The 23,936-nt window shown below is 39.9% G+C and overlaps 1 protein-coding gene across 1 annotated transcript in view; it reads left to right on the top strand.

Annotated features, from left to right (window-relative positions):
• The first annotated feature begins 6,158 nt into the window (after positions 1 to 6,158).
• LOC306698650 (aminopeptidase N-like) overlaps positions 6,159 to 23,936 on the top strand; it is a 32,575-nt gene continuing 14,797 nt past the window's right edge. The window contains exons 1-6 of the mRNA XM_079163066.1: positions 6,159 to 6,448; positions 8,224 to 8,321; positions 10,347 to 10,463; positions 12,473 to 12,659; positions 12,773 to 12,915; positions 22,876 to 23,012. Of these exons, the coding sequence (XP_079019192.1) occupies positions 6,306 to 6,448; positions 8,224 to 8,321; positions 10,347 to 10,463; positions 12,473 to 12,659; positions 12,773 to 12,915; positions 22,876 to 23,012 (825 nt within the window). The 5' untranslated portion in view covers positions 6,159 to 6,305. The remainder of the gene's footprint in view (positions 6,449 to 8,223; positions 8,322 to 10,346; positions 10,464 to 12,472; positions 12,660 to 12,772; positions 12,916 to 22,875; positions 23,013 to 23,936) is intronic.

The following is a 23,936-nucleotide window of genomic DNA, read 5'->3' as shown; positions in this document are numbered from 1 at the left end:
GGGCTCTGTATTTTGAATACTAAATATTTGAGACAAACACAAAACAACACAAAATAATGAATGGTAAAAACTGAATTGCTATTGAAGACATTCTGATAGTGCTGTAGCTAAATTTAAAGAAGGGATTCCGTCTGCATCCAATTAAATATCATGCCACAATATAACAGAGGACTCTTGTGTAAACCTTTGTCCCTCTCAGATTGATCATGCTGTCGATAGTGCTACAGGCTCACTGTGAATGACACTAGACTCTATTGCCCCCTAAAAAAGAAGATCATAAAACAAAGGAGGTAAACTCTCAAACCCGTAAATTCATCATGAAAACTTTTATATACAGTACATACATAACACCTTCATTGTAAAAACACAACATAGTCCAAAACAGTTTAAATGGACTGTGTTTAAATAAAAGGGATACATGCACACATAAAGGGAGATAATAGCAACACCAACTGAAAACAGCAACACAGAGAGAAAAATAAATAAAAATTAAGCAACAGAAATAAATGCTTCCCATTGTTTTGTTTAACTGTAAGCAAAGAGTGCACACTACACATAAACAGGTATACTTTACATATGCATGTGTAAATATATGCAGTTACGTATATCTGTTCCCATACAAAATTATTTATTTGTTGTATTTATATGCTATTTATACCTCAGATCTGTCATCTTAACGGTAAAAAAAGCAGAGTTCAAAGATGTGTGCAGGCCGATCAAGGCAGGTTGATTTTGCTCAAGTCTTAATAACTTAATATCTTACTGCTAACTTAATAACTTTTAGCTATGAGACACCACAGGATTTCACTATCAGGAACTCAGCAACGAACACCCACAGAACACAAGAGAGATTGGATTTTCTTCACTTGACGTAGGTTTATTTGCATCACACAGAGTACAAGCAAACAGAGTTGTCCCAGGATCAACTAACGTCACAATAGAAATGCACATGACTTTATAGCTTTGCTTTGGCCCTGGTCTGGGTGACTTATCTGTCCTTAGAGAACCCAGGGTTCCTGTCTACCTGTCCCTAGGCTGGACATTTACCACCATGTGTCGAATTAATCACCAGTCTCCTTCCCCAACCTTCTTCTTCTGATTCACACCGCAAAGCAGGTTATCGTGACCTGTTCACATTTCCCACCCATTAAAAATCCTACACTCACGCACATCTGCTCCTTGCCCTCTGCCTATCCACGCTGGCCTCTGGGCCTCTGTGATTACCAGCCTAATCCCAAGAGAACAACGAAACGTCTGGGACAGCGCTCGGTTGGCAAAGAAAACCTTTTGAGATGAGTTGTATGAGTTGTGCATGGGAACAGGCTGTGATCCTCGGGGTCCTGTCTCCTAATGGATCCCTCTAGCCATTTATCACAACCCTCTGAATGCTTATTTCCTGGTTTCCTCTACAATGTTGTATGTTGCACAGACTGTAAAGGCCTGTGATTGTTGTGGCATAATGACGAGAAGAGACGGCGAATTGAAGTTTGCAACCCAGCGGGAAGTGTTTTAATAAGCACAAGCCAACATTCAACAAGTTCAACAAATCCAATGTATTACTTTTCACAGGTTACTTTTATAGTCAAAGTTCACCCCCTTATGTCACTTTCCACCAATCAAACTAGTCTTTTGAACCACAAACAAAACACATCTGGTGTTTTCACTATGTCATGCTCTCATGTCCTCGTTTGGGTCAAGATATCTTTTTGGCAGAACACACCATTCGTGCACGGGACCCAAATTGGAGCGATAGATTACAATTTGTCTGGCGCGTCCAAATCACTTCCTGAGAATGTTGTTGAAATGTGTTCAACATAACAAGTTATTTAAACTGTTTTCTTATGACACCAGTTGTGTTCAGCTCAATCCAAAGTCATATGATGATTTTCTTCAACACATCCCCCTTTTGGGGGGCACTTGACCCCCACCATAACTTTATATAACATTTGTCAAACGGGTGGAACTGTAACCCTAAGTTTTGATCCCTCACAGCATTGCAACAACACAAGTGATTATATGATTTATACAGAATCAGGGAATGATCCTGCCGAGTGATTATGTCAATTATATGTGCTTGATTATTTATCAATACAGAACATTTCAGTTAGTATGATAATTCAAATAACATTAATACTAAGGTCCACTTTCATATAAGGGCGAAAAAACCCGCAGGTTGCATTACAGGAAAAACTCCCTTATGGTCCTTCCCCGCCGAGCGACCACCTTTCTGGCATGAAGTGAACCTGTTCTTGCTTACAAACATGCATTAACTGATACATCACACATTTCAGTTCCTGCAAAATATTGAACAATATATCGGTATTCATTAGATGCAATGTCTATGATCAAACTATGTATTTACGCTATAATACTTGTACATAGACTATATGAATCATGACTATGAATCATGACTTTGAATATGTGAATGTAGAAATATCTGATTATAATACATTCAATTTATAGTAAAACGATAATAAAACATGTGACGTGGTGATTTTGGATGTACAAAGTTCGGGCTTTTTTATGCTGAGTTGCCTCCTCGTCCTGTTTCCTCCATGTCATCTGAGTCCTCCAGATACTCCGGAGTGGGAAACAGGTCCGGTCGTCCAACCACCATTAGAGCGAACTGGGCCTTCGTCCTTTGCTCAATCGTCATCATGTTCATCATCTGAGCCAGTTGGAGATTTGCCATAACCCCCATCTGTTTGTCCAGGCTCCTCTGGCACTGCCTCCTCAGGATGGGTACGATGCAACATGCCAATAGAAAAGCTACAATTAAAACTATTAATGCGCTAATGCCTACTTTTACCAATGCGGACCCCCATTTTCCCAAAATTTGGTCTAACCAATTCAATGACCACCCCCCCGGCCAGCATTCTCCCCGAGCTCTTGCCTCAAACCCCGAATGTTTCTCCATTTCATCAGAATATTCAGTAAAACATTTTCACAACACACTCAATACATGTCGGCTATGTCTGTTGTTTGTTGTTTGCTGTGTGCTAGCTTCCCCTTTCCACATGGTGTGAAGTTGTCTCTTTCTACGTGTATTAGCGTGCAACTGTCTGAACACTGGATAGGCTGGTTTGAACTTAAATGGCTATGCTGGCACAGGTCCTGGTCTAACATGGGTTGGAATATGTGTGGTTGCATCGTACTCATCTGATTCATGGTTTCTGGCTCTCCTCCAGGACGGCTGAGCCACCGTCTGGGCTCTTACGGCTCTTAAGGTTGGAGTACTGGTAGTTGTTACATTGGATGAGTTCGGATGTCCTCGTCTGTGATAGAAGTTATAGCTAACAGAACATGATAAATTGCCACAACAACTCCCCCCTCTGGCCATTCCTATGGCCATTAAAGTATTTACAATTTATCGAAATACCCAAAATGGTTTACATATGCTCCTCATATGATCACATAATCGATGTTGTAGCTAGCTAGGGAATGTTAACATCAACATGGTGAGGTCAAACACAGACATCGGACCTCCATCTCTGTTGAACTGTTATAGGGGGACAACATATCAGTGAGGTTCATAACACACAATAATCAAACAACTTAAACAATTTGTAAGAAATTCTATCATCCAAGTATTTATATTCCTATTATATTCTGAGATGCACCAATTGCAACCAACAATCCTTCCTGTGTTCTCTACAACCTCTTTCCATCAACTGTCGCCACTCTTCCTCTGATTATTTAGGAACTATGTATGATCAATGTCTGTATGTATGACAACTCTACTCCTCTCTGTACAGAGAGAGCGAGCCTGTAAGGCCCCAACATCTGGGCGTACAGCCAATCATACACTAGGGAGGTAGCACAAGAGTTTATACTGGCTATAAGTTGAGTTTACTCACACACATCTGGGCGTCCAGCCACCACCAAGTACACGGAGCTTGAACTTTTTCTTTTTTCTCCTCCTGCAGACAGAATAGGATCTGGACACAGTATAGCTCGGGATATATGCAGATAGGTTGAAACAAACTTTATTTATTTTTTCTTTGAACACATTAATCAAGCCAACCAAAATACCTTTAATAAATGTTTGCTCCCTGGGATACATGAGAAAACTTAATGAACAAAAAACGCCAGTTCACCCCGACTATTTTTTAACAGAGAGGGAAAAAGAAAAAACTACTTTAAGCTTTACAATTATACAACCTCTACGACACTAGTGTTACTAACTTCATACACTCTAATTGACAAGTTAAACTATAAGGTTTGGAAGCTTTGAGCTTGTGTACTACTGTTGAGTCTCTTTGTAACCAGAGCAACTCAATAAAATCACAACAAAATGTCTACCGTCACAACATATTTGCTATATGCACCCTGCACAATGCTATATATTTCTTATGAGAGGTTTTACAGAGGCTTGGTTAAACTGTTGCAAAAGCGTTATCACTGGGAAAACAACCAAACACATGCCAATAGCTCATAATCATGCAAAGCCACCCGGGTGTATGGATCATCAATAGTCAGCAGTCTCAGTCTGCCACTCGGTTTTTTTCAGGTCTTTGTTTTTTATCTTCTTTTTCTAATGTCAGACTTTGACAATGTGTCAACTTTATTTGTAATTGCTTGTACTCAAGTCTTTGTTAAAGAGAGATTCTTATTGTTGGGCTGCTTGTCACACAGTTACAAATGTCCTCTTTGTTTCACCCGACCATTTTTCCGCAGCAGAGGCTCATTAATCTTTACAGAGGGTTTTTTATAGGGAGTTTTATCTCTTCCCTTTATCAAGCTCTCCTTTACGGTATCTTTGTTAGTAATGTCAGTATGGTTACAGTCGATCACGGCTATGTACCAAATACAAGTTTCAAAACTGTATTATTATTTATTGTCTATTAATCAGATATTGCTTGTCCTGCTCATTAGATTTCTGCACAAGAGTCTCTTGTCAGCGTAGCTTCCTGCCTAAGACAGGAACCACTCTTAACAGATTCCCTATATTCTAGTTTATTATATGTAAATCTAAGCCAGTCTTTTTTTACTCCTCACGAGCTCTGAGAAGGCCTCCATAGAGGAGGTTTTTTTTGCAGGACCTACATATCATACTCCCAATGGAGTTCTTTAACCTTTTTTACAGAAATCGCTTTATCATCAGCACACAAAAGGTCTCTTGAGCTTGAGAGATTCACGGAGCGCTCCGAGTTTTCGCTTATCCACATATCCAGGCGTCCGGCCAACACAGTGCCGCACACGCCTCTTCTACAGAGAGCTCTGTTTTTACAGCTGGAGATCAAATTGAATCATTTCAACATTTCAACTTTTAGTTTTTTATCCGGTAACATCAACCTGCCTCTCTCCTCCTCTGCCAAAGAGCGTGGATTTCGTTGAGGGGACCCCAGACACTCCCACTCTATCACACAAGCAAGAATCACGCTATACAGAAATATACTGTATAGCGTGATTCCCTCACGTTGGGCAGCAATTATGTTGTGGCAAAATGACGAGAAGAGACGGCGAATTGAAGTTTGCAACCCAGCGGGAAGTGTTTTAATAAGCACAAGCCAACATTCAACAAGTTCAACAAATCCAATGTATTACTTTTCACAGCTTACTTTTATAGTCAAAGTTCACCCCCTTATGTCACTTTCCACCAATCAAACTAGTCTTTTGAACCACAAACAAAACACATCTGGTGTTTTCACTATGTCATGCTCTCATGTCCTCGTTTGGGTCAAGATATCTAAACACTTAAAGTATACTGTGTACTTAATAAACTACCATTTCTCTAACTCTATTAATTTACTGATTGCCACTGCCTTCATTATAAGATCTATGAAGAATATGAATAAAACCATCTTGAAATGAAGCTGTCTCATTGACAGACGGTTTGACCTTTGGACACAAAGACAATAAATTCTTTACGTCATACACAAGTGAAATCTCAGCAGACATGCAATGTTTTATGACTGCTATATGAACATCCACTCACATTATTGTAGGCAATTCATCACTCTTATCGATCACTTCTAAGCAGGTGGTCATCAACAGTCTCCACTTCCACCATTCCCATGAGGGCTGTTTGGTCAATATATCATCCATTGGTGGTGAGAGGACTTGGTTGAGGGAGGGAGGGGAGAGGGAGGGGAGGGGGGGGCTCAGCAGTTAAATGCTGGCATTATCTTCTGTTTTTCATTCTGTGCAATCTGAAAGTAAGCGAACTGGCCATGCTTAGTTTTAAGTAGCATGTGCATTGCAGCAGTCTGCCACTAAAGAGGGAAGTACTTTTAGTCAACTGGTTTCCTCACAGTGATTCAGTATAGATCTATCTGTGGGACGTCTGTGCTGTTTTTTAGGCCATGGAGAAAAGCTTCAGAGTCAGCAAGTTTTGTATTTCGTCCGTAATTATAGCTCTGGTCTCTATGGCAACCATTGTCACGTTGTGGACTATTGCCCTGACAGGAGGAGGCGATGGTGATGATGTCACAGCTCCTTGGGACAGGTAGGACGTTGTTTCAGCAAACTGTTGAAGGATGATAATACAGAATACAGAATTTGCTGGTTATAGTTAAAAGTGCAGACAAAGATCCAATGTGCCTCACAGGATGGTGAAAAATGATGCAATACAACATGAATGAGAAATATAATTGGATCAATAAATCCTAGGCCAGGGGTCACTAATTGGTGGACCGCGGTCCAGATCCGGACCCAAACGCCGTTGTATCCGGACCCAGGACCTAAAACCGATAGATAATTGAGAATTATTACATTTTGACAGAGCGCTTCTGTTTTAACCGGCGCAGCTTTTCCAGCCTTCACGACACTTGTTCAGCGGTGCAGGAAACACACCGACCAATGTGTTGTAAATCACATCACGTGATGCAGCTCAGCCAATCAAATATGAGTATTCTGACAAGTTTCCTGATTTGAGTGAGAGGTTCACACACCGTGACACACCGGGAAGACACGAGGAAATAGTAAGAAGAGCAGGAGAACATTTACGTGTGTACAAGAAGATAATTCACAAGACGATCTCTAAAGAGAGAAAAGTGGTCTCTAACCAAGAATGGACAGACTCACAGAGGTGAATTCTTACCACAGGCAGTTTAAACACAGTATGTCTCATATTGAGTAAACGTACCCACTCACATCTGAAATGAAGACACAGAAAATAAAGCTAAGAGCCCGATATGATCAGAATCTAACACATGAATTCACTGTCCAATGATGTTAACAGAGAGAATAGAGCTGAAACAAGTGGTTTAATAATCACAGATAAAGTCCATGCTCACTAATTTATCTTATTAGAAGATGAGACAAATATAATATTGTGGCTTTTTTGATTGACATCACTTCACACCTGAATAAACTGAATTTAAAGCTGCAGGACAAATCAGTGAAATTGATTTTTGAATTGAATTACTTTATTTTAAGATGCACGTTTTTCAAAAGCTTTCTGTTGTATCAGTTATTCTTTAATCCAGCCCTCATTTTACTTGAAATGAGAAGAACATTTATTTATGTATTTCTATGTATTATTTAGAATCCATCTAGTTACATTTTTAAACTGAGAATAATAATTTTTAAAATATAATTGATTCTTTATTTGATTTGACAGTTGTTTACTAAACAGAGACGTTAGGCTTCTTGAATATATATATATATATATATATATATATATATATATATATATATATATATATGTATATATATATATATATATATATATATATATGGCACAAGTTAGATATTATTGTAATGTTCCGGACCTTTGCACGAGGAGATTTACTCAATCTGGATCTTTTGGAAATACCCCTGAGATATCAGATCAGTCTGATCAGCTGCAGCGTCCAATCAAATTACTGATATCCAATGAGGGGGTGTGTCAGCAGTTAAAAGACTTCCTGGTAGGCTGTTCTCGTGTGTCCTCGCTCATGGCTGCTCAGAGATCTCTCCTCGATCCTCGATCCTCAGATCAGAAATAACAACTTTGGAACGGCCCTCATCATGGTGGACCAGAACTACTTTAAGTGAGGATCGAGAAGTGAGAAAATGTCAAATAAGGGACTTGGGATGTACTTTAGGAATAAGCAGGAGCACTGTGATAAAAAACAACCCATGTTCACACTGTCTTTACAGCGCTTATGGTTGAATGAATTGTGACTGTTGCTTAGCAATTAAAGAAGTGGACTTTGCTGGATGTTGTTATAGCACAAATACATACAGTAAATACATAGTTTGATTCCTTTCAGTGATCTTAGAATTTCTCCCCTGCAGCTACCGTCTCCCCACTGATCTGGTCCCTGACTACTACAACGTCACCCTGTGGCCTCGTCTCAGCTGTGACCCAAACACTGGCCTCTACATTTTTACAGGTGATTAACGCTGCTTATTTACAGCAATTCTTGTAGAAGCATTGCTTTCGAGTCTTTAACTGTGGATGTCAGCAACATTTAAACATCTCATTATTATAATAAAGATCAAGCAATATAGTGTATTATTAAACCAAAAGCTTGATGGCCGAGCCCACCCAGGAAAAAAGGCTTTTCATCTTCTTACAGTTTTTATTTATCACTGCAGCTCTGCACAAACAGTACAATGCAGCGAGAAAGCTATCATGGATGTTGGACCGTTCATGTTTTATGCAGTGCTGCAGCAGCAGTACAAGTCCCTGTACTTTATTATTACTGCAGTCTTATGTATTGCTAAGAATCATTCACAACCTCTTGGACCCGAACGAGTTCGGTTCCGAGATTCGGAACCGAACTTCCATATATACCAAATTAAAGAAGAAATTCTGAGCAACTTAATCATGTAAACCATTTTACACACTGTAAACACAATTATACACCATTATACTAACTAACTAAGAAGATTGTACACAATATCACGTATTTTTGGCCATGAGTCGGCGTGCTTCGCACTCCGGAGAAGGCCCAGGGAAAGGGGGGTAAGCTTTGGGTGAATGGAATTCTACGCACGGGGTTGGAAGGCGTGTCTTTGATTTTTACGGGCTAAAGACTGTCAATCAAAACCAAGCTTCTATCCCCTCACTACTGAGACTCTGAAACATCTAAAATGGTGTGATTTTTGAAAATGGACCAATCATAGGCTGTCTGAGCTCCCAACACACACATGAAGACTGGAGCTCAGATGAGAATCATCCATGGTTTACAGCCTTAGAGAGGATTCTGGCTCTCAAAATGATGCCAAACTGCTGGATTTGGATATTTGAACAATATTATTGATAAAACAAGTGAAACATATAGTTATATAGTATATACAATTACAATGGAACAGCTGGAACACCTGGTTCCAAAATGATGTCCTCGTCTAAATTCTCTGTACTGAAACCGCTCTAACTATTTTATTCTTTACTCTATCAAAGTCAAATTTTTTTAGAGACTCCTGACCTGTTTTGCTATAATTTGGGAGAGTTTTTAGGCTAGCCAGGGCCTCATACAAAAAAATATTAACAATAAAATTGCTTTTTTTCCCAGGCGAACCTGACAATTTTCAATTTGAGCTGTGTGCCATCTTCATTTACTATTAACCAGTAACATATACACAATATTTACCCATCTGAATAAATCTCACAAGTGTTTCTGTTATTAGAATAATATATATTATTCAAATAGACCTTGTAGTTAGAGATTTACACTCTCTTGAGTATGGGTATGCAATTTTCGAGCAGAGGCCTAAAAATAGGCTTAGGGTTCAAGAGGTTTTAAGCAGATTGCTGCAGCAGAATGCTACAGGGCCTGTGCGGAGCCTGACTGGCTCTGCAGGCCCTGGCTCTCCTCTCAGCTGCTATGACTGAAACTGAATGTTTTGCTTGCTGACACCAAATTAAAAAGCATTGCAGTCATCAAGTCTGGACTTAATAGAAAATAAATGACTCTTTGGTTGGCAGATGAAAGGAATTACCTGATTTTCTAACCTTTCTAAGTGCTCCTGTTCAGCGGCCGGGATCACAGCCATTGATACGTCCAGCTGAGACAGTGCATCTATGTGCCGTGGGAGCTGCCACGGTTAGATTCTCTTCTTGAATGTACGAGCAGCGGGATGAAGCGCATGCTGCCCTGACAGTTGGTGTACGTCATGATGCAGAGCAGAGGCGCAAGGAGGTGCTTCAGTACTCTCAGTACAGTGGACAAATCTTGTAAAAGAGAAAGGAAGATGTTTTCTTACACTTTGGGGGTCTCTAGACACACCAGGGACACGCCATGACAAGCCCCCATCAAAGTTATTTTGGGGGGAGTTTTTCCTTATCTAATGCAACGGTCTAGGGACAGAGGTTGTTTTTGTGATTTGTGATTCGTGACATTGGCCTATACAAATCCAATCAAATTGAATTGATGTTGAATGTAATGTAATGTCTTCGCTAATGCATTCACCAGGCCAATCCACTATGGAGTTTGAGTGTGTGAAAGAAACAAATATGATCCTGATCCACTCCAACAAACTCAACTACACCAAGCTGGACAACACACACATGGCCAGGCTCATCGCTGCAGGTACAGTACAGAAACACACACACACACACACACACACACACACACACACACACACACACACACACACACACACACACACACACACACACACACACACACACACACACACACAGAAAGACTAAAGCTAGCAAAGAAAACATGAACACAGTCAAGAAGCTCCTCAGTGGCGAGGAAGCAGGTGAGGATGAGATTCGTTCTGAGATGGAGCTCTGGACATTGTTGGGCTGTCTTGGCCGACACACCTCTTCAGTGGAGGTCAGGAGTGTCACACTGCTCAACCACACCTGGATAGTTTATTCCAGGTTGGTGGAAATGAGGGTGTGATTGATTGTCGAACCTCAGATCGAGGAGGAGCTATGCTGATTCCGTCCTGGCCCTGGTCCACTCTTTACACCTGTATGGTTGCTGGGGGGTCATGGGAGTTTGCCCATCCAATATACATGTGTTTTGTGGACTTGGAGAAGGCAATCATGGGGAATCATGGAAGTACCAGTGGGTACCAGGGCTATTGCCATGAGCCATCTGTTTCATATATAACCAAGCAGCTAAGTGGGAAGTGGTCGGGATGAGAATCTGCACTTCCAGATCTAAGGCCATCGTTCTATGCCGAAAATCGGTTGAGTGCTGTGCGTTGTGGAATTATTGCCTTTAGCAAAAGAGTTTAGATATCTTGCAGCCTTCCTGAGTAAAGGTAAAATGGACTGTGTGATGGACAGGCAGGTTGGTGCGGCATCAGCAGTGATGTGGACTGTTGTGGTGAAGAGGGAGCTGAGCTGGAAGGCAAAGCTTTTTGTTTACCAGTCCAGTTTCAATCAGGAGAGAAAAGTTAGATGAAGAAAAGATAATTGTTTATTATTAACAGATGATATGTGATAATAAAGTCTTGACAGAGTCTTTGGCGCTTGGACTTACAGGGAGATTTGTAATCATCTGCCCTGAGCTGCAGCAAGATAAGATAAGTTAAGATAATCCTTTAACAGCGGGGACATTCACAGGATTACAGCAGCATACAGAATAGTGCAAACAAGAATGACATAGTAAAAAACAAGATCAAAACAGGTATTATAAATAAGTAAATAAGTAATAAAACAGTAAAGAATATTAACTAAGTAAAAAAGTGAAAAATCCACAATAACTAAAATATTATATATACAGACAGAACATCCCCCCGTGGAGTCCAGACACTGGTGGTGGCTGATAGAATGATGAGTTGATGAAGATGATGGATTCGATGAAGATTGGGTGGAGGTAGAGGGGTGCGTAACAGCAGCATGAACGTAATGAAGGTAGAGAGACAATCATATTTAAAAGAGATGGCAGCAACATGATAGGCTAACAATGTCATTGTGTTGTGCTATTGGATAGAAGAGACCAGCTGATCTAAACAGCTGATATCATGATTGACAGCCCCGAACAATGACAGCAAGGAAATAACTACTACGGGCATAGACATGCAAGAGTATAGTCTTCCTGACGGAACTTACGCTAGAGCTTAATTTCTACCCTCACAAATGGTTATGAGCTTTAGGTAGTGACTGCAGGAGTGAGAGCATGGATTCAAGCAGCCAAAATGAGTTTCCTTCATAGGCTGGTTTGGCTCAGTCTTAGAGATAAGGTGAGGAGCTCAGACAAATCCTAAGGGAGCTCGGAGAAAATGAATGGACGGATGGATAGAGGGGTGGATGGAAGGCTGGATATTGCCTCATTTAGGCTTGTTGCTTTGAGATTTGACCAATTTTCATAAAAAAACTAAGACATTTTAAAGAAGACATGTTATTGTTATTGTCCTTCAACTAAATTTGACGTCACATGCATTCCGGCTCCTTGAAGCAACCTGCAAGTTTAACACATTTTAAGGTGAATCTGTCATGAATACAGCTTCACGCATGTCACAAATGAATGTGCAAGACATACTCAAACAAAGTAAAAGAAAAAGTTAGATTTGGGGGTTATTTTTGCATAATAATCCCATGTCACTTTTTTTCCCATCAATTCTATTTCTTCCCCAGATGGTGGTTCGGCTCCCAGTATTAAGTCCTCCTGGCTGCAGACTAAGACCCAGTATCTGGTTATCCAGCTGAATAGTAAATTAACTCACAAACAGAAGTATCAGCTGTACACTGAGTTCAGTGGAGAACTAGCTGATGACTTGGAAGGCTTTTACAGGAGTGAATATGAAGAAGGTGGAGTGCTAAAGTAAGTTCTCTATTCTGTGTTCCTGATATCTATATTTAGTTTTAGTAAGCTAATTTCAAATCTGTACATTGTGTTAATAGGCACTGTGTTCAGAACGTTTTGCTCATTTTCAGGATTGTTGCCACCTCTCAGATGCATCCAACTCATGCCAGAAAGACCTTCCCGTGTTTTGATGAGCCAGCAATGAAAGCTGTTTTCTATATAACTCTCATCCATCCCCCTGGAACTGTAGCCCTGTCCAATGGGATGGAAATAGGTTAGTGGAGTCCACATATATCAAAACAGAGCTGTATTTGCATAAATCTACGGTCAAAAATTTCAATCACTATTTTGCATGCAAACAGATATGGAGCGGCAGGCTACTACATCTTGGGTCTAAGGCCCTCTAAGGCCGAGGTTAAGGTTATGTTGGTCAGTTCTTGGTAATTTAATAACATGCAAATTCTGGGGTGAATTTGCACCACTAAAATATAATCAACTAGATCCTGGATTACTACCAAATCTTATCAGTCCTACCTTGTAGACGACAACTGTGTAAATTGAGCTGCATAATCAAATTTTTTTAAGTTTTGTTTTATTTTCCTCCAAATTAGATAACATTAAATATACACATATGCATATGTATGTATATAGAGTATATATAGACCAGTGGTGGGCCGTCAGGACCAGCTAAGCCTTCTCTGTTGGCCTAAACAGAATCACAAAGTTATAGCTATTTTATAATTTAATAATTTTTCATAAATACACTACATGTATTAGAATTATTTTTTATATTTTTCTCATTGCACAGCTCCTGTCTTCCTCTGTGGCTCTGCTTCCAGCACAGCTTGTTTTAAGGAGAGCTTTTATCCAATCAGATTCAGCCCCTATGTCTCTATGTAAGGAGAGAGGCCCAATGCCCGCTAGAGAGCCTTTGCAGATTAACTAAATGGGGACGGTTGTTGATTGTCATAGTCTTCAACCAATCAGATCTTTAGTTTGACATGTTGGGCGTATTCTTTGACGTGACAGTGGTATCGAGGTAGCCTGCTAAGTACGTCTGCATTAACGTGCGCCGTGATTGGTCAGTGGGCCAGCGTGACTTTTGTCAAACAGAGAGCTAGCTAGCAGATCTTAGTGTTTAGTAAGAGTTCAGGTTGAAACATATGTAAGAGAAGTTATGACATTTTTAGCGTTTTGCTTGGTGTAGATTTTCTTTTTAACCTAGCTTTGTTTTTTTAACACTCAAGGCTTTAGATGGAGGAGAAATTAATTTGGGAGTTACTGACTTTAAGTGAACAGCAGCTGTGGTAAGTCAACTGCTTTTGTTTTTTACATCTGCAGTACTACTGTGTTAATATGTCTATGGTGTCGTTTTTATGAATAATATGAATGGCTCGTGCTCTAGCGCTGCAGTTGTTGCTTTGTTGTCATATAAATATATGTGACTGGTTCTTGTGAGTTTGGTCTTGTCATTGTGTTAATTACATTGATTTGGACTATATGCATTGTCCGTTAATTACGAAGCATCCCGTCATGCGCAGGGATATTGTCCGGACAATTGAATCTGTTCGGGCTGTTCTTTTCTTTTTATAAAGCAAGCATGATGGTCTAGAGAAATGGGGATTATGTAGCGATTGCTTTAGCCTGTTTGAATCAGTAGGGAACAGCTAAACGCTGCGGGGAGAGTTCGTAGATTGTGTGCCGCTGTTGTTTCCCCGCTAAGCTAGTTTAGTTTAGCCTCCCTGAACACACGCGGGGCTTCAGCTGTTTTTTGTTATTGTTCTGGGTTCAAAAGGTCACACAGCCCATTGTCTGTTAGTCCACTGAAAACATTATATTTCCCACAACGTAAGCTTCTGCATTTTCCAAATGCACTAGTATTATTCAAACGTATTGTTCAGTTCGTAAGCGAGTATTGTTACACCCCTAGAAACAAATAACTGTAGTAGGACAGCACAGAAGGCCCGGGTATAAAATGCACAGCCCGCCACTGATATACACAGTTGTTGGTCCATGCCCTCCAAAAATATAATACATATTGTTTTGTACTAACAAAAAAAGTGAATTAAAAGTTTATAAAACAGAAAAGACATAAAGCTAAGTGAATGAAAATAAAAAATTCAAATTAATGAAAAAACATACATGAAGAGCTATGGGGCAAAATTACACAAAGTTGACTTTATCAAGATGGTGCACTGCACACAATTTGAAGCATTGTGGTTGCCTCTCAACAGCTCTCAAAATGGTGTAGGCGAGCCAGCAGCTCACAGCTAATGGTGCTAACAGCACAAACAGTGCAAACTACAAAAAAAGTGCTGACAGAGCTAACAGTGTTTACCTGAGGGGGAACCGGATGGTGGTGCTAAGCTTGCATGACTATCAGCTGTAACCTTCGTCAACAAAGCGAAGAAGCGAGAAGCTCTGATAACAACACACAGAGGGAGAGACTTCATTCTCAGCTCAGGTAGACATTACTCCTCCATATATTTACATAGACAATAGTTGTTTGCTGCTATGTTACTGTTCAACATATTAGATACAGCTCCTTTAAATGCAATTTAAAAATACTGATGGTTCATTTTGCAATAAACTCAAGTGGGAACACAGAAGAATAAAATGAATTACAAGGCATCTTCTATGTCCTAGCTGGCCAACCAGTTCAGCATGAAGAAGCATTACCCAGGAAGCTATTATTTAAATGTCTACTATTGGCTTTGTTCATAAGTTCACTGAGTATTTAGCATTTTAGCAAAGATGGTTCCTTTAAAATGGGAAAAAGATAGCTCTGTGCACAGGAGTGGTTCAGTCGTCTAGGTATAAAACTGAACTGTAAACCCTCACATCGGAACAGGAAAAACTCCCAAAAAACACCTTAACAGGAAATAAAGGAAGAAACCTCAGGAAGAGGTAGCAGTACTGGTAAGACACACATGACGAATAATAATTAGAATCATGGTAGCAGTGGGTGTCAGCAGTGCCACAACAGAAGACACAACCACGGTGCAGGTATAACCATGATCCATTAAAACCTGCAAAGCGAGAAAGCACAACAACTCTGGGAAAGCGCAGCTACTGAAAGTGTAAGTTGGTTCCACAGGAGAGGAGCATACTAGCTGAAGGCTTTGACTCCCATCCTACTTTTTGAGACTCTAGGAACCACAAGTAACCCTGCATCCTGGGAGCACAGCTCTCTAGAGGAGTAATAGGGTACTATAAGCTCCTGAAGATATGACGGTGCCAGAACAATCACGATTTCTGGATTTTACAGGGAGCCAGTGCAGAGAAGCTAATCCAGCAGTAATATTATCTCTTTTCTTAGTTTTTGTTAGTACACGAGCTGCAGCATTCTGGATCAACTAGAGAGATTTAAAAGACTTATTAGAGCAGCCTGATAATAAGGAGTTGCAGTAATCTAGTCTAGAAGTAAAATGCATTGTTAGGAAAAATTCACTCGAGCCGTGGTAACAATCATTAAACAGGACATTTATTCTTGCAAGAAGGAGACAGAGTTGATTCACATACAGTATACATGGATCAAGGCTGCTCGGAGATCTGTTCCCGAGCCTCGGATATTTATACTAAGTAAACATCAGTGTCTCAGGCAATACGTCACAAAAGCATAACACACACGAATTGCCTTCATACAGCATATTCTAAGTAACTGGACACTTTAACCATTTGTTCTAGTACAAAGGTCACTTTTATAATCAGAATACATCATCATTGACGCCGTCTACAACTTTATTTACCATTACAAGCAGTGCTGAGCATTCTTTTGGATAGACTAAACAGCTGTGGCGCTTAATGTCAGAGGAAGTTCACACACCGAGGACACATAAGGACACCAGACTTTGTAAGCACACTTATTATTAGTCATTTAGATTTTCCCCAACATGCATGAACTCATTTTTCTGCATCGCTTTGAGACAGGATGTGCCTGATTTTTTAAATGTTATGTAGGTGAAAAAAGCAGTCCTTGAAATTAGTTTTATCTGGGAGTTAAAGGACAAATCCTGATCAAAGATAACGCTGAGATTCTCTACGGTGGTGCTGGATGCCAGCGCAATGCCATCTAGAGAAACTACATCATTAGATAACTGATTTCGGTGTTCAGGGCCTAGTAGGATAACTTCAAGTTCAGCATCAGGAAGTTGTCGGTCAACCAGGTTTTTATATCCTGAAGGCAAGGATAATGTTGCCTAAAGGAAGCATTCTATGCTGAATAGAATTGGTACAAGCACATCACTTGGAACTCTGCGACTAATTTTGGCCACATATACCAGTACAAACTGGGAATCGATGTGATTTATAGGTCTTAAACCAGCTTAATGCAGTTCCTTTGATGCCCATTAAATGTTCCAGGATTTCATGGTCAATGGTGTTGAATGCAGAAGTAAGATCTAGCAAGACAAGTACTGAGACAATTCCATTGAGGTGTTAAATAAGGACATAAGTTCCTCAGTGCAGAGATGGAGAGGAGAAGCTGAAACAGTGCAGGTACTGGGAGCAGCTATGAGAGTTAATGTTGCAAGAGCAGGTTACAGGGAGATGTCCTCAACAGGACATAAGCACTTTTATTTATTTTTTCTATTTGACAACAACTTGAGTAGCTCACACTACTTTTTCTATATCATTTTTCTGCTGGTTGGGGGCAGAAGTGCTAACGGGTCAGCTAATCGAACAAGGCTACCACAGAGGGTCTGAGGCTGCTAAAATAGACACTCGGACGTATTCAGCAGCTCTCAGAGTGGGTTCACAACCAGTGGACTGGGACACTCAGCAGCCATCACACTTGCCAAGACCATCTCTATAAGTGTATAGTATGCAGATTCTCACAAGTAGCATGGAGCAAATTAGGCCACAGCCGTCTTCTTTTACTATTATCTGGTGGTCGGCAAACCTGATTGAGAACCACCACCACCATTGGATAAATCGGTGTCCCGGTGGCAAATTTAATTTCACACCTCAAAATAAGGACTTAATAACACAAAATAAGTAACAACAGACATGCAACAAGCCGAGCTGCATCACAGTGCACCACATTAAGTCATATGTGCCACCAGCTGAGAATCTAAGCAAGTAATACTCCAGTTTAATAATAATTCTACTCTGTTTACTATCATGTTAAAATCCCATCTCCTTATGATGTACATTGGAATAGTATTCAGGTTTATTTATACTATTCTTGCATTTTTACACATAGATCCACCTTTTTAGCATTATTACAAGGTTGTTTAGGCCTATTGTAGTGTACATATTGTATGTACACAATTTCTTATTTTTCATATTTAATGCTATATTTGTAGTACAATTTACATAATGTGCTTATTTCTTATTTCAATTTTTAGTTCATGTATATTTCTTATTCTAGAATGGGATAAACTTGGGCCTGAATCAAACCTCATGCTTATATTTTTAGTGCCGGTCCTTCGCCTCGATAAGCATAGAATAAAACAATTTGTACATTTCAATTCCCAGCGTTTGGGCCTCAATATATGTAACAATATTGCGTGAAGCAGATTCAATAATGACAAGTTAATTAATAACAATATATCAAACAATAATCAATAATGACATTATGGATACTAAACCCATGAATTGGTGTAAACAATTGAAGGGGGGCGATGGCACTCAGCTTCAGCTATCAGACACAATAAGTTGAAATAACAGAATTTCACATTAAATTTACTTTACAATTTAATATTAATCAATAAGTGTCATGATCTCAGGGTTGCGACAGAGTTATTGACATGGTGTACAGTGAACTACTTATGTCATACACAGGAAAATCAAATGATCAAATTCTTCATTAATGAAATGTTGATTAAACTATTAACTACATACTAAACTACTGAACAGATAAATACATGAAGACATGGTGATTAAAATGAATAAAGAACAAATCAATAAATTTGGTATATATTAATGTGTACAGTGAAACATTTATGTACGAGAGGATTACATGTGACCAGGTAGCATTAGTGACTGCTATCATTTACTAATGTCAACGATTAAATTAGTTGGTTGACGATAATTGCATTGTTCAGCAGGTTCGAGTTTAAGAACCATCAGGGAAGATTGTGAAGCAATTTCATATTCTAATTAAAGAGAGATCCTACTTTAGGACTAATGCTGTGTTCACACCAAACGCGCCGCCGGTCTCGCCGGGAACCATTTGTGTTCATTCGCGTGAATCGTGCTGGACGCGCCGGAGAGGGGGCGTGGCTTATCGCCCTGGAAACCATTCAACTGTCCACCATCAACATGGAAAAAATAACCTCTATTTTAGCTTAGTACGTGTTGTGGAAGTCACAGATATCACGGGAAACTAAACGCCGTCATGTCTGGTTCATAACATAGTCCAGAGGAGCTCCGTGGATTTCATCGAACTGTATTCACTGTGTCTAGCGAGCCACACGTTGGCTGTTTACTGCAGCTGCATGAACACAAAATAAACTGATTTGGCTGTGATTTAACGGCAATAAAGGCACAAAAATGGATGCCGAAATAACTATGTAATGACGCCGATTTGTAAAAAGTCTGAATTAATGTTTTGTTAGTTCTCTCCGCAAGATAAATAACGTTTAAAATACTCAGATCGATCGGTGCTAAGCTATGCTAACATTGTAGCAGCTCCATCAACACTCAACATAACGTCATCTAGACATAAATACGGCAGCGTCTGTTCATTGTTTGTACCATATGGTTTACATACACACACATGTATACACATAGTTTGGTCCGGTCTCTACTGTTATGAGGTATCGTAGAGCTCTGGGGTGAACACAGACGGCTACAGTATTTGTTTCCTGATTCAACAACTGCAAACGTCATGCCATTTTTTGGGTGTTTGAGGTGTTTTGGCATGTGACGCGAATTTGCGCGACTTCGCCCGAATTCGCAAATTTGCTCACTCCAGTCTCATCGCGTCTGTGCATAGACTTTGTATGTAATCTACTTGCGCGATTAATTCGCGCCGCATAAGGTTTATTGATTAACATTCATTAATTTCTCAAAATATTGTAGCACCTAGTATCTGGAGTTAACTTATTAACTAACATTACTTTATTAATCATCTGACATCAAATTTATTTAGGTCAAGTAACAGGTCAAGTTTAGTTTCAGCCGACGGTGCTGATGGGGTTTAGCTGGAAGGAGTGGCCACAGTTTCTTTTGGGGTATTTCTGCATGTTGGATGTTGTTGGTTAACGCCTAAAAGATTGTTTGGACAATTCTTCCATCTCTCGCTCTGGTGACAGTTGGTTGGGGTTTCTGTGGTATTTACTGGACAACGAGGCAGTACCGGCAGAACAGCGAGAGATCTTGTGTGCTGGATTCACTGTCGTTCAGTCTATGTCGTAGCTTATTAGAACCAAAGTGAAAGAACAGGCTTCTTCAGGTACTTCTCAGGTTGGCTGGATGTCCTCTAAGCATGTTGAGATGTTTTATGCCTTCAAGCCCCTCCTAACCCTTTTAGACACAATTGGATGTGTCTCTTTGTCTTATCTGCTTCTCAGGAATGTAGATGGTCGTAGATTGATACAAGATTGACACTCGGATGTGGTGTATCTCCTCTGTGACTTTATCCCATAGGATAAGGTCATAAGGTAAAATGGAGGTTTTGTCTGTTAGCACCATTATTACCCTGGGGTCAGAGAAACAGGTTAATTAAGGAAGATGTTTTAATAGCTTAAATAACTTTAACAGATGTTCCTTAATTGTGCAGTCTTCTGACACAGACCATATAAATATTGCCAACTGTGGCTTATCCAGAACGACTCATCGCTAGCAATGCACAGATACCAGCATATTATCTATATGCTATATATGTATCTATATCGTATCTCAAGATCTGTACATAACTGTGTTTCAAACGAGTTGTTCTCTGTTCAACAGTGTGCGAAGACAGGTGCAGGTCTGATACTGAATAATATAGCAACAACATCTCTGAGACATGTCTTCACAATTCCACTTTACTGCATGTCTTTTTGGTCTGGCATATCGAGCATGAGGGTTTCCAAAAAAACACTAATTCTCACAATCAGATAAAAATGTATTGTGCTCATCTTCATATTTGTGCTCAGCTTTATGGGTTCCTGACCTTGCTATGGCAATTCAGTCAGTAGCCTGCCCGGTAGATTTTTCAAGTGAATATCTGCAAGAGTGTAAGTATGCGGGGGCGACTGTGGCGAAGTGGATACCAGGGCCGTCCTTCAATCAGACGGCCCTGCTGTGGTTCGATCCCCGGCTCAGGCTCCACTAGTTGCATGTTGATGTGTCCTTGAACAAGACATTTAACCCCAAAGTTTCTCCTGAAGCTGTGCCTACGGTGTAGAATTGTGATAGAATCTGAATTGTAAGTCGCTTTGGATAAAAGCGTCTGCTAAATGACTGTAATGTAATTTATGTTTTAAATTTAGGCTACTAGTAAGCTACGTGCATCACCTTACTTGTAAAAAGAGAACACATGGGTAGAGGAAGGAGCAGGCAAAGAGCCACGTGAGTAAGCTCTGCTCTATGTGCTAACCAGTGGTGTATAGTAACAAAGTAGAAATACTTCGTTACTGTACTTAAGTCGTTTTTTTGGATATCTGTACTTTACTTTACTATTTATATTTCTGTTGACTTTTACTTTTACTTCACTACATTTTGCAAAGAAAACTGATACTTTGACTCCGATACATTTCCCCTGAAACCTTCGTTACTCGCTACAAAATAAAATCTATCTTTAGAAAAAAAATGAATCATGAGACCAACGTCGGGGACTGTGGTGGAACACAGACTGCAAGCAAGCAGGTTTGGTGAATCAGTGGACCTAGCTTGCAAGTTAAATCATTGGTTAATCACGTTAATGCGCAACTGCAAACAAGTGCTCTCAAAGCCGCGGTTTTTTGATTCCCAGTGATGCCCAGGATGCTCGCTAGCGAGCGACTACATGAGTAGAATTCCACTCTACGATGACTGATTTCATGATGGAAGCAGAAATGGAAGCACCTGCTGCTCCCGCAACAAACGACGGTGGTGACGAAGACCAACACCGTGGCCATATTTGCGAGAAATGTTTTCTTATGTTGGAGTGAAAGATTCTTCGTACCGGATGAAGTGCCTCTTATGCTTACCCGAAGCTACTGAAATATTGGCATTCAAAAATTCTCCATCCAACCACAGGAAACACATTGGGGTAAATTAAGATGAATCCCATGAGCCGCAACGTTAATGTTTAGTTATCATAATGATCATAAACCTGTTCAGATATCTAGCAGTGTTTCGCACAGAGTATATCTTGGGGGGGGGGGGGGGGGGGACAGGTGTCTGATCTTCTAATGTAGCTATACATGGTGTATGTTAGGCTAACGTTCGCTAGCTATCGTAAATCAAATGAGAGAATTAGTGTAGTAGACAGATCGCTAGCGATAGTGAGCTGAGGAAGTGTTGACAGTTGTGAGATGTTGTTGATTTGAGTCATCATAGCTATAATCACTGCAGCACTAGTTAGCTAACGAGAGCGCAGCATTACGTTTTGTAATACTTTAGTATTGATCATGTTTTGATATTTGAGTCATTTTGTGGATGATCAGATCGAGTTATGATGGTAGCAGTCGACCAATTGCAGATTCAGCTTGAGCAAAACCTTTGCCTGTTGTGTTCAAATCAGGCCCATAGTTCATAGTAGATGCAAAAGTATACTTATGTACAATATACGATGTTCAACATTGTTGCTCCTGGATGGATCACAGCCAACCCAATTATTTTCAACACAACTCCTTGTCCTTGGTCATGGTGGCCACAGCACTTAAAAGAATAAACTTCCTAATTCTCAAAATTCTGACCCTTTGCTTTTTTATTAACAGCATTTACTTGTACTTTTACTTTCAATACTTAAGTACATTTAATATCAGAAAACTACTTTTGATACTTAAGTACAGTAAATATCAGATACTTAAAGACTTTTACTCAAGTAGTATTTTAATAGGTGACTTTCACTTTTACTGGAGTCGGTTTCCAGTAAGGTATCTTTACTTTTACTCAAGTATGGCTTTTGGGTACTTTATACACCACTGGTGCTAACAGAGACACAGAGGGTCTGTCTGAGAATCACAGACATAAACCAATGTTCATAAACTAATTCTCCTAAAATCCCTTTTCCGAAATGTAACAGTGTTACTTTAATTTACATGCCATTGCTATTTAAATAAATGTATTATTGTTTAGCTGTGTGTTTGTGTCTTTTCAGATATTGTCAACACAACTATTGATGGAGTAGCTGTGACACAGACCAAGTTTGAGCGTACAGAGAAAATGTCCACCTATCTACTGGCCATTGTCATCTCTGACTACACACAGCTCAATGCTACACAAGGAGACACTCTGGTAACTGTAATGCAGTGGCTCTATAACTTAAATCACAATGTAATAAAGCCTTTTCAAAGCAGACATGACCAGTCAAGCATGTGCCTAACACTGATATAGTTTCTGCATTGCACTGTATGATCTGCTGGAGCAGAGCCGTCATTTTTGTTATCAATCCCACCTCTGTTTCTTTGCTATGACTAGTCAAAAGTTTTGCTGTAAAAAAAGGCCCACCTATCTGATTTGGTATCAAGAAAGATTCTATTCTAAGTACAAGACGGACAGATGTCTGACAGGGACTGAAAGACAAACCGATGATGCTCACTGAGAGAACATGCCGGTCAAGTCCAAACGTTTGTAAGTTGGTGGTTCAGGCAAAGTTTAACCTGCATTTCCACCAGAAAATAATCAGAAACATTGGTGAACTTAAACATGTACACATAACAAACTAACTGGCATACAGCAACCTCAGACGGGATGGTGTTCCAGTGGAAATGCATTTGTTCAAATCAAAAGGAATTATCTTCTCTGAAGCATGAATGTGCTTGTGTTTGTGTGTGTAAAATGATGATATATTTGTCAATATAAAGCTTGAGAAGTGGTAAAACGAGCCACGAGAGTAATCAGGAATTCTCCTCTGGGGACCATGATGATACCAAATTTCAATTTAACATGCAGCAATCTGGCCTGCCAGTAGTTGATATATATTTTGCTCAAAGTGATGGACATATCAGACTGCCAGCCTTACGACTCAATCAATTGGAGCTGTATAACAACGGTTCTTGAGAGGGACTTTGGCAATTATAACAAATGTGCTTGAACTCACAAATAATTTGAGAGTTAAACTGGGAGCACTGCACAGGATAAGAGAGAGATGCTCCTCTTTTACATTGCTGGTCCCACTGCTTGGTATGTCTATTATTAGTATTACTTGTTGCTTGACTG

This window comes from Pholis gunnellus, assembly GCF_910591455.1.
Source record: "Pholis gunnellus genome assembly, chromosome: 7".
In the NCBI taxonomy this organism is placed as follows: Eukaryota; Metazoa; Chordata; class Actinopteri; order Perciformes; family Pholidae; genus Pholis; species Pholis gunnellus.
Note: the sequence above shows the minus strand (reverse complement) of the source record. Positions and strands in the feature narration are given on the sequence as shown.